The sequence below is a fragment of the Podarcis filfolensis genome (assembly GCF_964270895.1).
Source record: "Podarcis filfolensis genome assembly, chromosome: 6".
NCBI lineage: Eukaryota > Metazoa > Chordata > Lepidosauria > Squamata > Lacertidae > Podarcis > Podarcis filfolensis.
Genome location: NC_139609.1, coordinates 79,941,723 through 79,958,870, shown reverse-complemented (window position 1 = coordinate 79,958,870; position 17,148 = coordinate 79,941,723). Strand labels below are relative to the sequence as shown.

Sequence of the window (17,148 nt, the reverse complement as noted above, 5' to 3'; positions counted from 1 at the left end):
GCATTTTCCTGGTACAATTTCTATCTTCTCATCCAAGAGATTAGAGGACTTTGGGTCCATGACGGGTTGGTGGAGCTCCTCATTGGAGAAGCCTGAGACTACTTCAGGGATAGAGTCAAAGATCAAACCTCCCTATGCAGGGTGATCCATGGAGTGTTATTAATTACTGGGCCTCACACACACTTGGGAAGTGCAGGGTCCTTGAGGAAGACTCATATTTGTAGAAGCCTCGACCAATATCTGAAGAGCAATAAGTTGGCTGGCACTTAATACCTCTTTCACTCACTCTCACTCTCTCATTGCCCCCTAAATTTCTCTGGAATGTACATCTAAATTGCTGCTGAGCTTCCCCTGCAAGATTTATGTGAATGTGTGGTTATTCTTAATGTGTAGTCATAAAGAGAAGAGAAATACTTCCTCATTAGCATCTGCCAAACGTAGGACTCCAACATGCTCTTATATAATCATTGCACAAGCGTCCGATTTAACATCAAATTTATTTGTGTCTCTCAAGAGAAGTAAGGTTGTGCCTAATGTTCATGGGTGGATATTTCTGGCATACAAAGGTCACATTCTACACCACCCCCTCCCAAATCTGTACCTTTTCAGATTCGTTCACTGTACCTCTGTGGAGCTGCTTCGGTACCATTTTTAAATCCTCATTGTTGTTGGCTGCCTGATCCAGCCAGTAAAGGAGCACAAAGCCAGCGTGATATCACAGTGCCACATAACCAATCAGGGCTGGCTATGTGATGATGTCATCAATCCAATTAGAGTGGCAGCCATGCCTCCTGCCCTCCCTTTGAATGGGCAACAGTCTTTGTCATATTTTGCAGGGCCTCCCAAGCTATCACAAAATCCCTCCACCTACATTTCATCCCATTGAGCAATGGAGGAATGCCCAAATTTCCTTGTTGGCTTTTGAAGGAACACTCAGATAATTAAGGTATTAATTTACACTGCATTTCTAACTGATGGTGGACTTTAAAATCCCTAGTTTAGTCATCTCTTCCCTTCCAAATGTGGAGAAACAGTGGTGCTGCGTTGCCAACATTGTGATCAGAACTGAGAAATCTAAAAGACAACAAGGTAGCCCTAGACCACAATGTCCTTTCATTAGATTACTCCTTAGGCACAAGGAGTATTTTAAGTCACTACATCTTGTTCCAAGTACTGCAACTCCTACATTTGCACCATAGTGCCTTTGTCACCGACCATGTTTCCTTAAAGAGGAATGTTCATTAACTCTGTTCAAAACTGCTATTAAAACAGGGTTGATTTGTCCCGGCAGTGACACATTTTCACACCATTCTTCCTGCTAAAGATCAGCATATGCCGTGTAAGGACCTTTTTCAGCTGCTAGGGAAGATGGGCAATAAACCTGTTCGAACCAAGAATGCTCAAGGAGGATAAGACTCTAAGTACTAAGCACAACTGCTTGGAAGTACTTGTCCCATGGCAAAAAAGAAGAAAAAGCTCCAAAAAATCAGCAGATCCACACTATACACTTATAGCATATTTCATGCACAAACTGCAGCTCCCAGTATTCCCAGTTGTTGTTGTTGCTTGCGGGGAAGCCACTTGCTTTAAATGTGTGTTGAATAGCCTTTGAATGTATGCTGCGGATCTGCCCACAGAAAAATACGTAGTTTATTGGGGAGAAAAATCCTAGCCTGGCTTTCACCCTGTCATGAAGTTTTCTATGTACAGGATTTGATATTCATTCATTCATTCATTCATTCATTCATTCATTTATAAAGGGTCATTCCATTCTTTCCCAGCTAGAAATTGTAGCGGTCTAGTTCAGGAACTTTTTAAAAACTATAAACTAGTTTTTCAAAACCGCCTCTAAATTCTGATTCCACAGGGAGCTCGAAGAGATATGGATTGTTTTCCCCATTTTCATTTTATCTTCACAACATCCATGTGAGATAGGTCACCCAGCAAATTTCATGGCTGAGTAGGGAATTAAAACCTGAGCCACGTGGCTCCAGTCTTTACTTTCTGACAGTGACCCCATACTGGCCTCCCACACTGTTAAAGAACGCAAATCTGTGTTCTTAAATAAATGGAGGGAGTTCTTAAGTCTTTGAGATGTAGGTACGAGGTATGAATGGTCAGAGTGCTGTGCGATAAGTATAGTTCAACATATGTGCATTACTAGTAGTAATTATTATTTTTTAAAATATATACATATACCATTTTCAGCCATCAAGATGGATTTAAGGGTAAAACACTAGAAATCTAATGCCATGAAACAGAATATCTTTCAATCAAATAATAAAAATTAGGCTATTTATGTTATTTGGTATAATGTACTAAAATGTGGAAATGTACTGTTATGCTATAAACTGTAAGGAATGGGATGGTGGTTTTATAAAGAAATGGAGGGGAATAGCACACACCTGCTGTTTGCACTTAATGTATTTGCAGCAGGAAACCTTGGTGTAACCGTGACGTGCCTCTGGCAAATGTAAGGAATTGCAAATAGAAGGAATCTAACGGACTGGCAAATGTAATAGAAGGAATCTAAGGAATAAGGCAAATGTAATAGAAGTAATCTAAGGGACGCGGGTGGCACTGTGGGTTAAACCACAGAGCCTAGGACTTGCCAATCAGAAGGTTGGCGGTTCGAATCCCGGCAACGGGGTGAGCTCCCATTGCTCGGTCCCGGCTCCTGCCAACCTAGCAGTTCGAAAGCACGTCAAAGTGCAAGTAGATAAATAGGTACCGCTCCGGCGGGAAGGTAAATGGCATTTCCGTGCACTGCTCTGGTTCGCCAGAAGCAGCTTAGTTATGCAGGTCACATGACCCAGAAGCTGTACGCTGGCTCCCTTGGCCCATAAAGCGAGATGAGCACTGCAACCCCAGAGTCATCCACGACTGGACCTAACAGTCAGGGGTCCCTTTACCTTTACCTAAGGAACAGAGGAGGTTGCTTTATACTAAGTCAAGGTCCTTCCTCCATCTAGCTCAGTAATACACTGACTGACAGTGGCTATCCCAGATTTCAGACAGAGGGTCTTTCTCCCAGCCCCACCAGGAAATGCCCAGGATTGAACCCAATACTTTCTGCATGCAAAGCATGTTCTATACCATTGAGCTACAGCTACAAGCCTCTTCCTTTTTCACTGGACTAGACTCCTTATCGCTTTTCCTTTGCTGCCAGTTCAGTTTCTCAGGAAAGAGTAGGCAATCTTGCATTTCCTAAAGGATATCTCATGGTGGAATTTTCTTCAGTGAATTTGCAGTGTTAGAAAAGTGAGCCATCTCCTTGGCACACAGAGATAAAGGCAGCTGCTCCTACCTTTGCTCCTTTGCATGTTTATTGGATGCAGTAATTTTCCCCCTTTGCTTCTCCCGTTTGTACAGACAGCGCATTGAATGAAATGCTACGTTTGACAGCAGCTCCTTTCATCACCAGAGAGGTCCTTCAAGACATGCGCCTGAGACTGGCAGACGGCAGAGAGTACAGCCTGAGAAAAGGAGATAGGCTTTGCCTCTTTCCATTTATAAGCCCTCAAATGGACCCTGAAATTTATGAGGAGCCAGAGGTAAAGCTGCACTGTTCTGAATCATGTTCCCCCTGACAGTTTCCTCCACAGATTCCTTTCACTGCGTGGCTTATTTAAACCAACTGGGTCGAGTATTGTGACAATGCCATGTGCAGCATCCTGAAGACCACAAGAAGATCCTGCTGGCTCTGGCCAATGGCCCATCTAATCCATCGTCCTCTTCCTACACTGGCTCACCAGTTGCCTATGGGAAGCCAGGACCCGAGCACAGCAGCACCCTCGCCACTGGTGATTCCCAGTAACTGGTATTCAGAGGCACACTGCCTCCAATGATGATGAAGGTAGAACAGAAACTTCATGGCTAGTCACCACTGAAAGCCTTAACATCCATGATACTGCCTAATCCTCTTTCAAAGCCATCCAATATGGTGGTCCTCATTCTATCTTGTGGGAGTGAATGGCACAGTTTAGCTGCCTGCTGTGTGAATAAGGGAATCTATCAGCTTTCTTGGATGAATCCCAAGATCTGGTATCATGACAGAGGGAGGAAATATTTTCTCTATCCACTTTCCCCATGCCTTGCATAGTTTTGACCACCTGCATCACGTCTCCTCTTAATTGCCTTTTCTCTAAACTAAAAAGTCCCCAATGCTGCAACCTTGCAATCATTCCTCAGCAGGGGATTGCTCCATCTCCTTGTTTATTCTCATTTCTCTTGCAGCCTGACATGGGCATAAAACCCATGCCAACATGTCGAAACAGCACAATATTGACAGAGTCACATTCCCATGCCTAAAAACAACCTAGCTTTCTGGGGAGGATTGTGCATGTTTCAGGATTCTTAACGCCATGCTAGCGTACAAACTGGTACTGCTACCAGTTTTTCGAGGATTTCCATTTTCTTCTAAAAGAAAGAAGTTTTAGCCCTTAAAGCTAGAGAGATAGGTTTGAAAGCGCTTGTTGACATCTCAAAGGGGAGGGAGGTACAATTTCCAGTGATCAGGAAAGGCAGTTTGGATGCTCAGCAGACTTTTTGCCCCACCAAAGACTAGCTGAACCAGAAGTAATGCTGCACCTTGCACCTAATGACCTTAAGCCATTAGGTGGGTATGCAACCTAAGGCCTGGGGGCCAGATCTGACCCAATCGCCTTCTAAATCCGGCCCGCGGACGGTCTGGGAATCAGCGTGTTTTTACATGAGTAGAATGTGTCCTTTTATTTGAAATGCATCTCTGGGTTATTCGTTCATTATTATTTTTTCAATATATAGTCCAGCCCCCCACAAGGTCTGAGAGACAGTGGACTGGCCCCCGGCTGAAAAAGTTTGCTGACCCCTGCAGCTTAAGCCATGTTAGCTTATGGAATTCACTTCAACAGGACGTGGAGATTGCCACCAATTTAGGTTATTTTAAAAGGCAACTGGGGAGGGGGAAGGGAGGCAAATTGATGGAAGATCATGCTACCAGTGGATGCCTCTGAATATCAGTTGCTGGAGAACAACAAGAGGAGAATTACCCTCATGTCCTTCTTGAGGGTTTCCCGGGGCATCTACCTGGCCATTATAAGGAAAATGGATGCTAGACTAGAAGGGTCTTGGATATGATCTAGCAGGGCTCTTCTTATGTCCTTAAGCACATTCTATATGAAATGTGTTGCTTGACAGGAGTGCCAAGGCAGACATAGAAAAACAGACTGTCCTTTTGCAATTCATCATTTGGACATACTGATCTCACTTATCTCCCGGCCTGCCATGTGAAATAGTGGAGAGCAACAGAGAGGGGGCAAAAGTCCTCATGGTTTGTGGATGTCGCATACACTGTATTAGCTTGGCTGGCAATGGCGAAATCCTCCATCCGTAAGTGCCTGAGCTGTTACTGTCAACACTGATCTGGCTCACCTGTTCCACCCTTGGTACAGCTCCCGGAATTATTCTTGCGATAGAAATCTTAATGGATCTACACAGCCATTGCAAGTTGGATATTTGATATGCCAACAAGCTATGATTTCTTGTATCCAAATCGCAAAGAGCTGCTGGTTCACATAAACATATGGACACCCCATGGTTTTCCTACACCTGATTATTTTGTCTTTGGTGACTGGCTGCTGAATGGGTGAACTGATTTGATTGGGGGAAAAGATGGTTTTGGGTGATGACAAAATTTCCACCTGTGATGTTAGATCCGAAGTGGCTCATTCACACACGTAGCATCTGTTGGTTTTACAGTCACGTGTGAACCTGCTCAGGTAATACGTGTCCCTCAAAAATTGGCTCTCAGGACCAATTCCAGGAGTAAAAATAATAACTCTCTGGATATAAAAATAGAATGATGTAATCCAGGAGTTCCCAAACTGTGATCCCTGGACCACCAGTAGTCTATGATATTTATTTAGGTGATCCATGCCATATCTGAATTATATATTCATACCAATTTTAATTGTATTTTTATTACTTATTTTACAATTACGCTGGCTGCAACAGGTAGAAAAATCATTAATGGTATGTGAAGACCATCAGTAATTTTCAAATGGTCGGTGGGGTGGGGGGCAAAGTTCAGGAACCACTGATGTAAAGAATGCTAAGTGCAGACCAAAATTGATGAGTGGAATTCCTTTTTGACTGTTGCTGTGACAACCTAAGGCACTTCTTTAATATATCAATGAGTTTCTCCTTCTCTGTCTTCCTACCTCCCTCACACCAGCACCACGTTAATTTTCTCTTTGTTAACAAAGAATCAAACTGGGATTGCTTCCTCTTATGAACAGCCTCCCAGGGACCATTATGGTAGAAACGATGCTGATATTATTGTAACTCAAGTCTCATTAAATTATTGTTTGTAAGGTTGCACGAGGCTCACCTGCCTCTCAATTAGCAAGTAAATTCCTGTGTTCTATTTCAGGATCCAAAAACAACAAAAAAACCCAACAGCATGTTTTAAAGTATTTCTCAAAATGCTCATCAATGCCTTACATGACAGATTTAATTTGGAGCAAGCAGAGACGCTCTGAGTAAGCTTAGAAAAAAGTAAGGTTGTTAACCTTAATTGCAATTAAATGTTCCACTTTTGCCACATTAAGCTTCCAGGCATCTATGATTTGAGAGCAAACATCTTTCAGCTCCCCAGGCACTTCCATCCCCTGCTAAAGGATCCAGATGTGAATTCTGTAGAGGAGAAGGAAATGGTCCTAAATGCCTCAAGCAATGCCAAAGTGGCGCTGTAGCCGTGAGACGGGAGACTGGTGCTGTGGGCTGACTGGAAGGGTGTAGAGGAGGTTCTGGCTTTGAAATGTTGTTCCATTTTCCCCATTCCACTCCCAAGGACAGCCGAAGAGACTTAGACCGAGCATCAATACATTCAACAGCCAATTCTAAAGGCTCTTCCTCCTTTGTCATAGAATGGGCCTCAGGCAGACAACTGGCTAGAAGAAAGCAATGCATCAAAGATGCATTTACTTCCATCTGCCCCAAGGAAATCCCCATTAATTTTAACACAGTTTGTGGAGGAGAGCTTACTGTGGATTTTCCCCTGTGTTGCCACTCTAAGTTTCCTCTTGTATCTTGTGACTGAAAAGGGTGCAACAGGAGTAGCCAATGTGATATTCTCCAGATGTTGCTGGACATCAGCCCCAGCCAGCAAGGGATTGTGGGAATTGTAGTCCAGTGACATCTGAAGAACACCACATGGGCTATCTCTAGTCTACATGTAAACAATGTGCCTTATCACAGGAACTTTTATTCTTTTATTATTGTAGCCACCCCTACAGTATATATATATTTTAAAAATCCAAACAGATTCCTGCCCATGACTCTAAATCCTTGCGCTCTGCATTTTTAATGTTTCTGAAAAGAAACATTTGCTCACTTTGAACCTCTTCTTTCTTTCAGAAATTCAGATATGACCGATTCCTCAATTCGGACGGCACAGAAAAAACAGATTTCTATAAAGGAGGGAAAAGCCTCAAGTATTACTCCATGCCATGGGGAGCGGGAATAAATGTCTGTATCGGAAAGTTCCTTGCAGTCAATAGCATCAAACAGTGAGTGAATTTGTCATGTTGATATAATGACCGCCTCTCGCAATAATTTCGATCGTAAGAAGCTAGTGCTGGCTTGTAACAGAAAATGACAGCATCGCGTTTACTCAGAAGTAAGTCCCAAAGTGGTTGATAGGGATTACTCCCTAGTAAGTCATATTGCAGCCCAGCACTGGCCATGATGGCTGGGGACCAGTGAGAGTTAGAGTCCATCAACATCTGAAAAACCACAGGTTCCATATCCCTGGTCTGTCTGAAACGCCGGAAAGTTAGTCAGTGTAGACTTGCCTGGTCCTCAGCCTGGTGCCCCCAGGTTGGGCTACATCATTGCTGGTAATTGGTTATGCTGGCTGGGGCTGATGGGGACTGGAACCCAACAACATTTGGAGGGCTCCAGGTTGGTGAAGGCTGGTGTAGACAATATTGAGATGGACCAATGTGGCAGCTTCCTAGCCCATACAGGATTCTCAGACACATGAAAGGGGCCCTGTACATGTAGGCATATTGCAGGGAGATACGCAACCAACACATGGGGGGGCAGAGCCTGCTCCTAGCCGTCCTCCCAGCCATATGCATAGTTCAGAGGAACGACTTACATTGTTATTAATTCAATTTATGAGCTGCTTGACACATAAGGACTCTCCAAGTGACTTACCGAATTTCAAAAGCATAAAGCATGGCATGAAATCAGGAAAAAACTAACAACGTATTGCAATAAAAGTGGTACAATAGCCTATAAAATAAACCCAATAAAATAGCAGCGAAAACGTTCCATCAATATAGAGAAAAGCCATCGGAGTTCTGTCAGGCACAGAAGACAAACTTCCCACTCCTTTGCTGTCCTGCATTTCCAATCAGATACTTAAAGCATGCTTAAAAAAATTTCTCCTGAGTTAGCAGATTGACACCACCAACTATCTAGCCCAGGGGTTGTCAGCCTGGTCCCTACCACCCGCCAGTGGGAGTTTCAGGATTCTATGTGGGAGGTAGGGGGTTCTGCGGCACAAGCTGAATCCTCCTTCCATTGAGCACTGGAAATTTTACCATCAAACAAGATGCATTAGTGGGCAGTAGGTATAAAAAGGTTGACTACCCCTGATCTAGGCAAATGGCTGTGTGTACAGTGTGTGTACAGTGCTACTCAGTAACCTGTGGGGCTGTCTCCAGCTTGAATATATTTGGTACATTCAATATATACCTCCTCCTGCCCAGGTGGACCCCACCAGCAGGTTTGTCTAGTGATGTTGCTCCTAAAATTGGTGCCAGACACCTGCTATTTCCAAGATAGCACTGCTCAAGGGGCATTGTGGGAAATTTAAATGGAAGCTGCCTGGTCACCTAGCACTGCACATCTGCAGGGGGTGCAGAGGAAGTTAGAGGTTCCAGGGAGTTCAAAGCAGTGATCAAATGTGATGTGCCACCTTTCAGCTCATGGTCACAATGCTGCACAGTTAAAAGGTAAAAGGACCCCTGACTGTTAGGTCCAGTCGCGGATGACTCTGGGGTTGCGGCGCTCATCTCACTTTACTGGCTGAGGGAGCCAGCGTACATCTTCCGGGTCATGTGGCCAGCATGACTAAGCCACTTCTGGCGCACCAGAGCAGCGCACAGAAATGTCGTTTACCTTCCCGCCAGAGCGGTACCTATTTATCTACTTGCACTTTGACGTGCTTTCAAACTGCTAGGTTGGCAGGAGCAGGGACCGAGCAATGGGAGCTCACCCCGTCACGGGGATTCAAACCGCTGACCTTCTGATCGGCAAGCCCTAGGCTCAGTGGTTTAAACCACAGTGTGCACAAATTGATAGAAAGCAATGTAAGACCTACATTGGCTCCCAGTACATTTCCGAGCACAATTCAAAGTGTTGGTGCTGACCTTTAAAGCCCTAAACAGCCTGGTCCTCTATACCTGAAGGAGCGTATCCACCCCCATCGTTCAGCCCGGACACTGAGGTCCAGCTCCAAAGGCCTTCTGGCAGTTCCCTCACTGGAAAAAGTGAAGTTACAGGGAACCAGGCAGAGGGCCTTCTCAGTAGTGGCGCCCGCCTTGTGGAATACCCTCCCATCAGATGTCAAGGAAATAAACAACTATCTGACTTTTGGAAGACATCTGAAGGCAGCCGTGTTTAGGGAAGTTTTTAATGACTGATGTTTAAATGTATTTTTAATATTTTGCTGGAAGCCACCCAGAGTGCCTGAGGAAATCCAGCCAGTTGGGTGGGGTATTAATATTAATAATAATAATAATAATAATAATAATAATAATAATATGCTGTTGTTGTTGTTGTTGTTGTTGTTGTTGTTGTTAATTATGTGAGCCTTCTATTTGCTACATTCTCAGTGCCTCCAGACTGTCAGTATTTTGCAGTAGGGATTCAAGCACATCCCAGGAGATGCAGGTTTACACAGTTAAAGTAGATTAAACCACCCAGTTGCCCTAGTGCCACAAATCCGCTTTAAAAAAAGAATCAGTGTGGAAAGTGACAGGGAATTGCACTGAAAAGTATGGGATGGGCATGTTATTAGCAGGAAGATGAATGAACACCCTGAAGGCAAATCTGGATGAATGCAGGTTCAACGCTCATTATCAGCGCTCATTATCTCAAATAAGAATGAATGCTCAATAAAGACTGGATATGATTTAACTTCCTCTTAAGCTTTGGTGCAAGCAAATCAGGATGAATGCTCAACTAATATGGCATTTGGAGGAGCCCTAGGTGTGACCAGATGCCACCCCCATCTGTCTTGAATAATTTAAAATGAACAGGTCACAAGATTTTCCAGTTTATCTAAACCATCCATTTATTTTTCCACAGAAAGAAATGTTAGGTAGCATTGCTAAGCCATTGAAGGCAGCAGCTTTGATTCCATTAAAAGAAAATCATACAAGCTTATCACACTGTTTTATGCACACTTAGCTATGGTTTTCCCAGTAGTGATGTATGGAAGTGAGAGCTGGACCATAAAGAAGGCTGATCGCCGAAGAATTGATGCTTTTGAATTGTGGTGCAGGAGGAGACTCTTGAGAGTCCCGTGGACTGCAAGAAGATCAAACCTATCCATTCTGAAGGAAATCAGCCCTGAGTGCTCACGGGAAGGACAGATCGTGAAGCTGAGACTCCAATACTTTGGCCACCTCATGAGAAGAGAAGACTCCCTGGAAAAGACCCTGATGTTGGGAAAGATTGAGGGCACAAGGAGAAGGGGACGACAGAGGACGAGATGGTTGGACAGTGTTTTCAAAGCTACCAGCATGAGTTTGACCAAACTGCGGGAGGCAGTGGAAGACAGGAGTGCCTGGCATGCTCTGGTCCATGGGGTCATGAAGACTCGGACACGACTAAATGACTAAACAACAACAATCTGGGAGTGAGGCCCATTGAACACAGGGGAAGCTATTTCTGAGTAGACATGCCTACAAGATTACTTTGTATGGCTACAACCTATGCACATTTATTCAGGAGTAAGCTCCTCTACACTATACTGTTAAACTGTAGTTTCCATTACAGTTAAGAGCTACTGGATAAAACAGAACTTTCTTCGTGCTGTATGGGGCCATACAGCAATCTGTGCATCTTACAAAATTGGAATTGTTGGAATGCTCTGTTTAATATATTGCTCTCCTGGTTTGTATTCATACTACCTATTTTACATTTAAAAAGTACAGAGCCAAGATCTTGGAGGCCACTACTTCCATCTTTCTCTCCCTCCCTACCCAATAGGCTTCTTGGCGTTGGGCGGCGGCAGCAGGGGGCATAGATTAATCTTGCCAGAGGTCTAACTGATAGCTCACCAAATGCTTTTGTAAGAATGCATGAAATCAGGCCCAAGGCCACATGTCATCACATCCCTGTCTTTGGCCCTACTGACCAGGTTATTTTTCTCATTTCAGGTGTGTTTTCCTCCTCTTAAGCTATTTTGATTTGGAGCTGAAAGATCCCAATGCAGCAATCCCACCCTTCGACAAGGAAAGATACGGCTTTGGAATGTTGCAGCCAGAGAAAGATGTCATCATTCGATATAAACGGAAAGCTCAGTAAAATTGTATATTTCTTCCCCTTATCGTCAAGCTCCTCTGGATATCTCTTCATGTTCTGCAAGAAAACAGCTGCTCACTGGTTTCAGTTGAAATTTATTTTGACATGACATGGGTTGCTAAGGTATATTTATATGTTATAGCTACAAAGAGGGCATAATAAATTGTTCTCTGTGGCATCTGCAAGCTGTTCATTTGCAAAAGCTAACCGGATGGCTATTGGGGCTCCTTCAGACAGGTGTTTTCTGCAACATGTCATTGACTCAATAACAGTGGTGAGCTTATACCGGACCAATCCATACATCATTCTCAGTCACTCAGCAATTGTTTTCCAAATCCCTAGACATTCTTTTTTTGGGGGGGGTCTCTTCCCCTCACTTCCTTGTCTGGTTTTCCCCACCTTCTGTTTTATCACCAAGGCTGCATCTACACAGCTATTAAAAAAACGCTCTGAAAAAAGCCATTTTAAAACTCACAATGGAAAATTTCACAGAGTTCTGATTTCAGCTTCACACCACCATTTGGTGTCACAATGTTATATGACATTTATAATGTTCTATTTTTAGTAATGTAGCTGAGTCCTAAAAGCTTGCAAGCCTCTGTATAATTACTTTATAGTAAGTCTCATTGAGCTGGGTGGGACTTACTTCCAGGAAAGAAACTCAGTCATGCTCTGGATCACACAACCTTACCAGGGAGTAAGTTCTATTGAACTCAATGGAACTTTATTCTGAGTTGACATGCATTAGATTGTCCTGTTAATTACTATAGTTAATGGAGGAAATTCAAAATATTATATAGTGATAAATCACCAAACAAACAAACAAACCTCTAGCCACCTTTAAAAAAAATCACTGGTGCACTTTTTGCCTTCCGTTGCTAATGTTTTAATAAATCCAGCCATCAGCAAGTACAGTGGTACCTCGGGTTAAGTACTTAATTTGTTCTGGAGGTCCGTTCTTGACCTGAAACTGTTCTTAACCAGAAGCACTACTTTAGCTAATGGGGCCTCCTGCTGCTGCCGTGCCACCGGAGCATGATTTCTGTTCTCATCCTGAAGCAAAGTTCTTAACCCGAGGTACTATTTCTGGGTTAGCGGAATCTGTAACCTGAAGTGTATGTAACCTGAAGCATATGTAACCCGAGGTACCACTGTATATGTAGAAGTGTAGAGTTGGAAAGGGACCCCAACTGCAGTGCAGAAATCACTAAAGAATCTGTGGCAGATAGCCACCCAACCTCTGTTGTGGGTGGGTGGGTGTTGAGTACAGCAGAAACAACAAAAACCATTACAGTGAAAAACCTTCTCATTGTTTTTGTTTTTAAGTTAGGGTTTGTATAATGCTCGTTCTACACAAAGTAGACCTGTTGGAAATTAATTTCAATGGATCTTCTCTGAGCTTTGAATACAACCCTTAACATTTCACTTTGCACAGGGCTTCCACAGGCAGGGCTGACTATGCGAATCCCCCCTAAGCATCCTTCGGCCAGCCATTGTCTCTCAGGCCTCCCTATCTACAATACAGAGATAATAAATTAATAGTGACCTACTTTATAGGGTGCTGTGCAAGCATGACTGAAATATGAATGTGAAGTGCTTTGAATACACTTAAAAGGCTGCATTTTAAGAGAGCCAGCATAGAGTAGTGGCTACAGTGTTGGACTCAAACTGGGGAAGACCTGGGTTCCAATCACACATGACCCAGTCACTACGGCCAGACCCTCAAAGTGTCCCTATTTTCCAGGAACAGTACAGGATTTTCAGAAGCTGTTCCAGTTCTGATTTTGATCTTGGAATGTCCCAATCTTCCCTAGGACGTCCCTATTTTCACCTGAGAAATGTTGGAGGGTATGTACAGCTATGGATAAAATAGAGGAGAGGCCCACATGCACCGCCTTTAGATCCTAGATGGAAAGGCAGTGGTGTAGCGTGGGTTGTCAGCACCCGGGGCAAGGCAAGTAATTTGCGCCCCCTAACCCGTGGATTTGCGCCCCCTAACCCATGGATTTGCCCTAACCCCAGATGTTGCGCCCGGTGCGGCCGGCCCCCCCTGCACCCCCCACGCTACGCCACTGTGGAAAGGTGGGGCATAAAGTTAATACTGTAGTAATATATCCCATGATTATACAACCACTGGGCTTTTTTGACAACTTGCCAGTTGTTGTTGTTCTCAGTTAATTGGCTCTGAATTAGTGTATTGATTTTCTTCAGTCGTTTTTCTCTCTTCCCTTTAGTCCTGCTTGCATGACATGTCTGTAGATATGAGTGAGAGGATGGGTGGAGAGGGAAGAGGCAAGATCCTGGCCTCCATTCTTGCATCTGTTCACCAACCAATCTGAGTAGCACCTGTCTATGAAAAAAATAGCATCCTTGGAGGCTCTCTGTGCAGCTGGGATCTCTGGAAAGACAAAGGTCCCAGATGAAATAGTCAAATTACGGTAGTTATTAATTTTCCTAAAGCCTTAGCAATGACATTTCATTCCATAAGCTATTACTGTTTACAAAATAGTTATGTGAGGGCAAGTTAGCTTTAAATACACCAGAGGTCGTGCGGACGGAAGAGTCAAACCTTATGATTGGGATGTGTACATTAAAAACACAACTTGAGCTTTTGTTACAAATACCTTTATTGCACTAAAATGTTTTCAGTAGCAGAGTCAGATGTGTTTCACAATTGAGTAAAGGCATCTTTTTTAAAAAAGGCACAAAACTTTAGAGGCAGTGTGGTGCATTGGTTGGAGTGTTGAACCTGGACTAGGAAAATCTGGGGTTTGAAACTGCTCAAAAACAAAGCGCACTGGGTGACCTTTGGCCAGTCACTTTCTCCCTCAGTTTAAAAGGTAAAGGGACCCCTGACCATTAGGTCCAGTCGTGGCCGACTCTGGGGTTGCGGCGCTCATCTTGCTTTATTGGCCGAGGGAGCCGGCGTACAGCTTCCAGGTCATGTGGCCAGCATGGCTAAGCCGCTTCTGGCAAACCAGAGCAGCATACACAAACGCTGTTTACCTTCCCGCCGGAGCGGTATCTATTTATCTACTTGCACTTTGCCGTGCTTTTGAACTGCTAGGTTGGCAGGAGCAGGGACCGAGCAACGGGAGCTCACCCCGTCGCAGGGATTCGAACCGCCGACCTTCTGATCGGCAAGTCCTAGGCTCTGTGGTTTAACTCACAGTGCCACCCACGCCCCCTCCCTCAGTTTAGCCTACCTAACAGGGTCAACTCCATATATGATTACTATATAATAATGGGCCCTGCTATGGGTGTTGGAAATGGGTACCTGAGACGGAGCCTTTTTGTCGGTGGCACCCAAGATCTGGAACAGCCTTCCAAAGGATGCCTGCCTGGCTCCATCGCTGCTTGCTTTCAAACAGGCTATTCCAGTGCATTCTCATCGAGTACCACACTTAACTAAGCTAAATATGTCTTCTCAGAAGTGAGCTCCATTGAACTCAATGGGAGTCGCTTTTCAGCAGACATGGTTAGGATGGCACTGCCCATTGTGTTTATGCTGCTGCTGTTTTTTAGTTTAGATTGTTTCTGTGAGGGAGGGGGTTGTTCTTTTTATTACTGTATATTTTTGACTATATGTTACTATAAATTGCCTGCATATTTTATAGAAAGGCCAAATATAAATCTCAAGAATAAACAATCTCAACTTAGTTACTGGCATGTAGACTTTGCCTTTGCTGATTTATAGAGCTCGGTGCCTTTCTCCACAACCACCAAGCAAGGAAACCCAAGAATTACGTGTGTGTTAAAAACATGCATCATGTATACTGTACTGGCAAGGGTGACAGAATGTCCTTTTCCTCCTTGGCACCGAATTGAGGTTGCTTTCAGGCAGACCCATTGCTCAGAGGTAGAGAATTTGGTTTTGCTTGCCAAAGGTCCCTGGTTAAATCCCTGGCATCCCTACCTTTGAAGGTGACCCGGAAACTACAACTAATCCAGAATGCAGCAGCTAGACTGGTGACTGGGGGCAGCCGCCGAGACCACATAACACCGGTCTTGAAAGACCTACATTGGCTCCCAGTACGTTTCCGAGCATAATTCAAAGTGCTGGTGTTGACCTTTAAAGCCCCAAACGGCCTCGGCCCAGTATACCTGAAGGAGCGGCTCCACCCCCATCACTCTGCCCGGACGCTGAGGTCCCGTGCCGAGGGCCTTCTGACGGTTCCCTCACTGCGAGAAGCAAAGCTACAGGGAACCAGGCAGAGGGCCTTCTCAGTAGTGGCACCCGCCCTGTAGAACGCCCTCCCTTCAGATGTCAAAGAGATAAACAACTACCTGACATTCAGAAGACATCTTAAGGCAGCCCTATTCAGGGAAGTTTTTAATGTGTGACATCTTAGTGTATTTTTGGTCTTTGTGGAAGCTGCCCAGAGTGGCTGGGGAAACCCAGCCAGATGGGAGGGGTACAAATAAATTATTATTATTATTATTATTATTATTATTATTATTATTATTATTATTGGTAGGGCTAGGAGACATCCCTGCCTGAAACCCTGGAGAGCTGCTGCCAGCCAGTGTAAACAGTACTAAGGTAGATGGACCAGTGATTTGACTCAGTATAAGCAGCATCCCGTGCTCTTGATAGATGCAGCTTTTACACTGGCAATTTATTTAAACTTGATTTAAACTGGCCCAGAAGCTGCAGCCAGTGTGGAATGCACTGGCCAGGCTGCTGATGGGGGCAGGCTGCCCACAGCATGGGACCCCTCTGCTAAAGCATCCTCGCTGGAAGCCCATATGCTGCCAGGCCAGGTTCAAGGTTGTGCTGATATACAAAGCTCTGGATGACCGAATATACCTTATTAACCCAGATACCTTAAGGACAGTCTGAGCCCTTGTATTCCAGTACAAACACTGAGATCATTTGGAGCAGTACTGCTAGTTGTCCCCCATGTTACAGAGGCCTGGCTGGCCTCAATTGGAAATTGAAGGTTTAGAGCCTATGGAACACTCTTCCACCAGAAATTTGTCAGGCACCCTCTCCATTAACTTTCAGGCATCTGGTGAATATGCTTTTTATGCCAACAGGCCTATTCTGTTTATTCCCTCCCCCCATCAAAGTTAGCCAGTTATTTTAATGATTACTTTGTATTGCTTTCGTTGTTTTTTAAAAAAATGTTTTATTGTATTTGTATATTTTGTTGTACACAGCCTCAGTATTTTGCATTAGATGGCAGTACAGAATTATTTTTGCAAATAAATAAATAAACAAACAAACCCAGCCACTTATCTGGGTGGGTTCCTGTTTGGCTCTCCGCTTGGTCCAAGTGTCACGCAGTAACAAAATGCTTCAGTGCAGAGTGCTGCTCTTCAATGTGCCAGCCAGTCAGCCCCTGTGCCCATTTCCAGGTTACTCCATTCCATTCCCACTTCCAAAAAGCAAGTCAACATTTGCGCCTAAAGTCCTCACTGGGTTTTGGGGAGGGAGAAGTCACCCATTCCCCTTGAGGATTTTCCCTAAGTTTTTTTGGGGGTGGGGGTGGGGCCTGGAGATTTCGTCATTGCAGTTCTGCAGATTTTGTGGTTTCCCGTATGCTTGCTGATATCTCCCAC

The 17,148-nt window shown here is 44.3% G+C and overlaps 1 protein-coding gene and 1 long non-coding RNA gene across 3 annotated transcripts in view; both read left to right on the top strand.

Moving 5' to 3' along the window:
- The window catches only part of PTGIS (prostaglandin I2 synthase), a 43,399-nt gene extending 31,638 nt beyond the window's left edge, over positions 1-11,761 (top strand). For both annotated transcript variants that reach the window (XM_083618837.1, XM_083618838.1), the window contains exons 8-10: positions 3,373-3,554; positions 7,399-7,550; positions 11,439-11,761. In XM_083618837.1, coding sequence (XP_083474963.1) covers positions 3,373-3,554; positions 7,399-7,550; positions 11,439-11,586 — 482 coding nt within the window. In that variant the 3' untranslated portion in view covers positions 11,587-11,761. The remainder of the gene's footprint in view (positions 1-3,372; positions 3,555-7,398; positions 7,551-11,438) is intronic.
- A 1,902-nt stretch (positions 11,762-13,663) lies between these two features.
- LOC310764842 lies at positions 13,664-16,816 on the top strand. The gene is made up of 2 exons (XR_014549261.1): positions 13,664-15,477; positions 16,068-16,816. It is a non-coding gene; the product is annotated as an uncharacterized lncRNA (long non-coding RNA).
- The last annotated feature ends 332 nt before the right edge of the window (positions 16,817-17,148 follow it).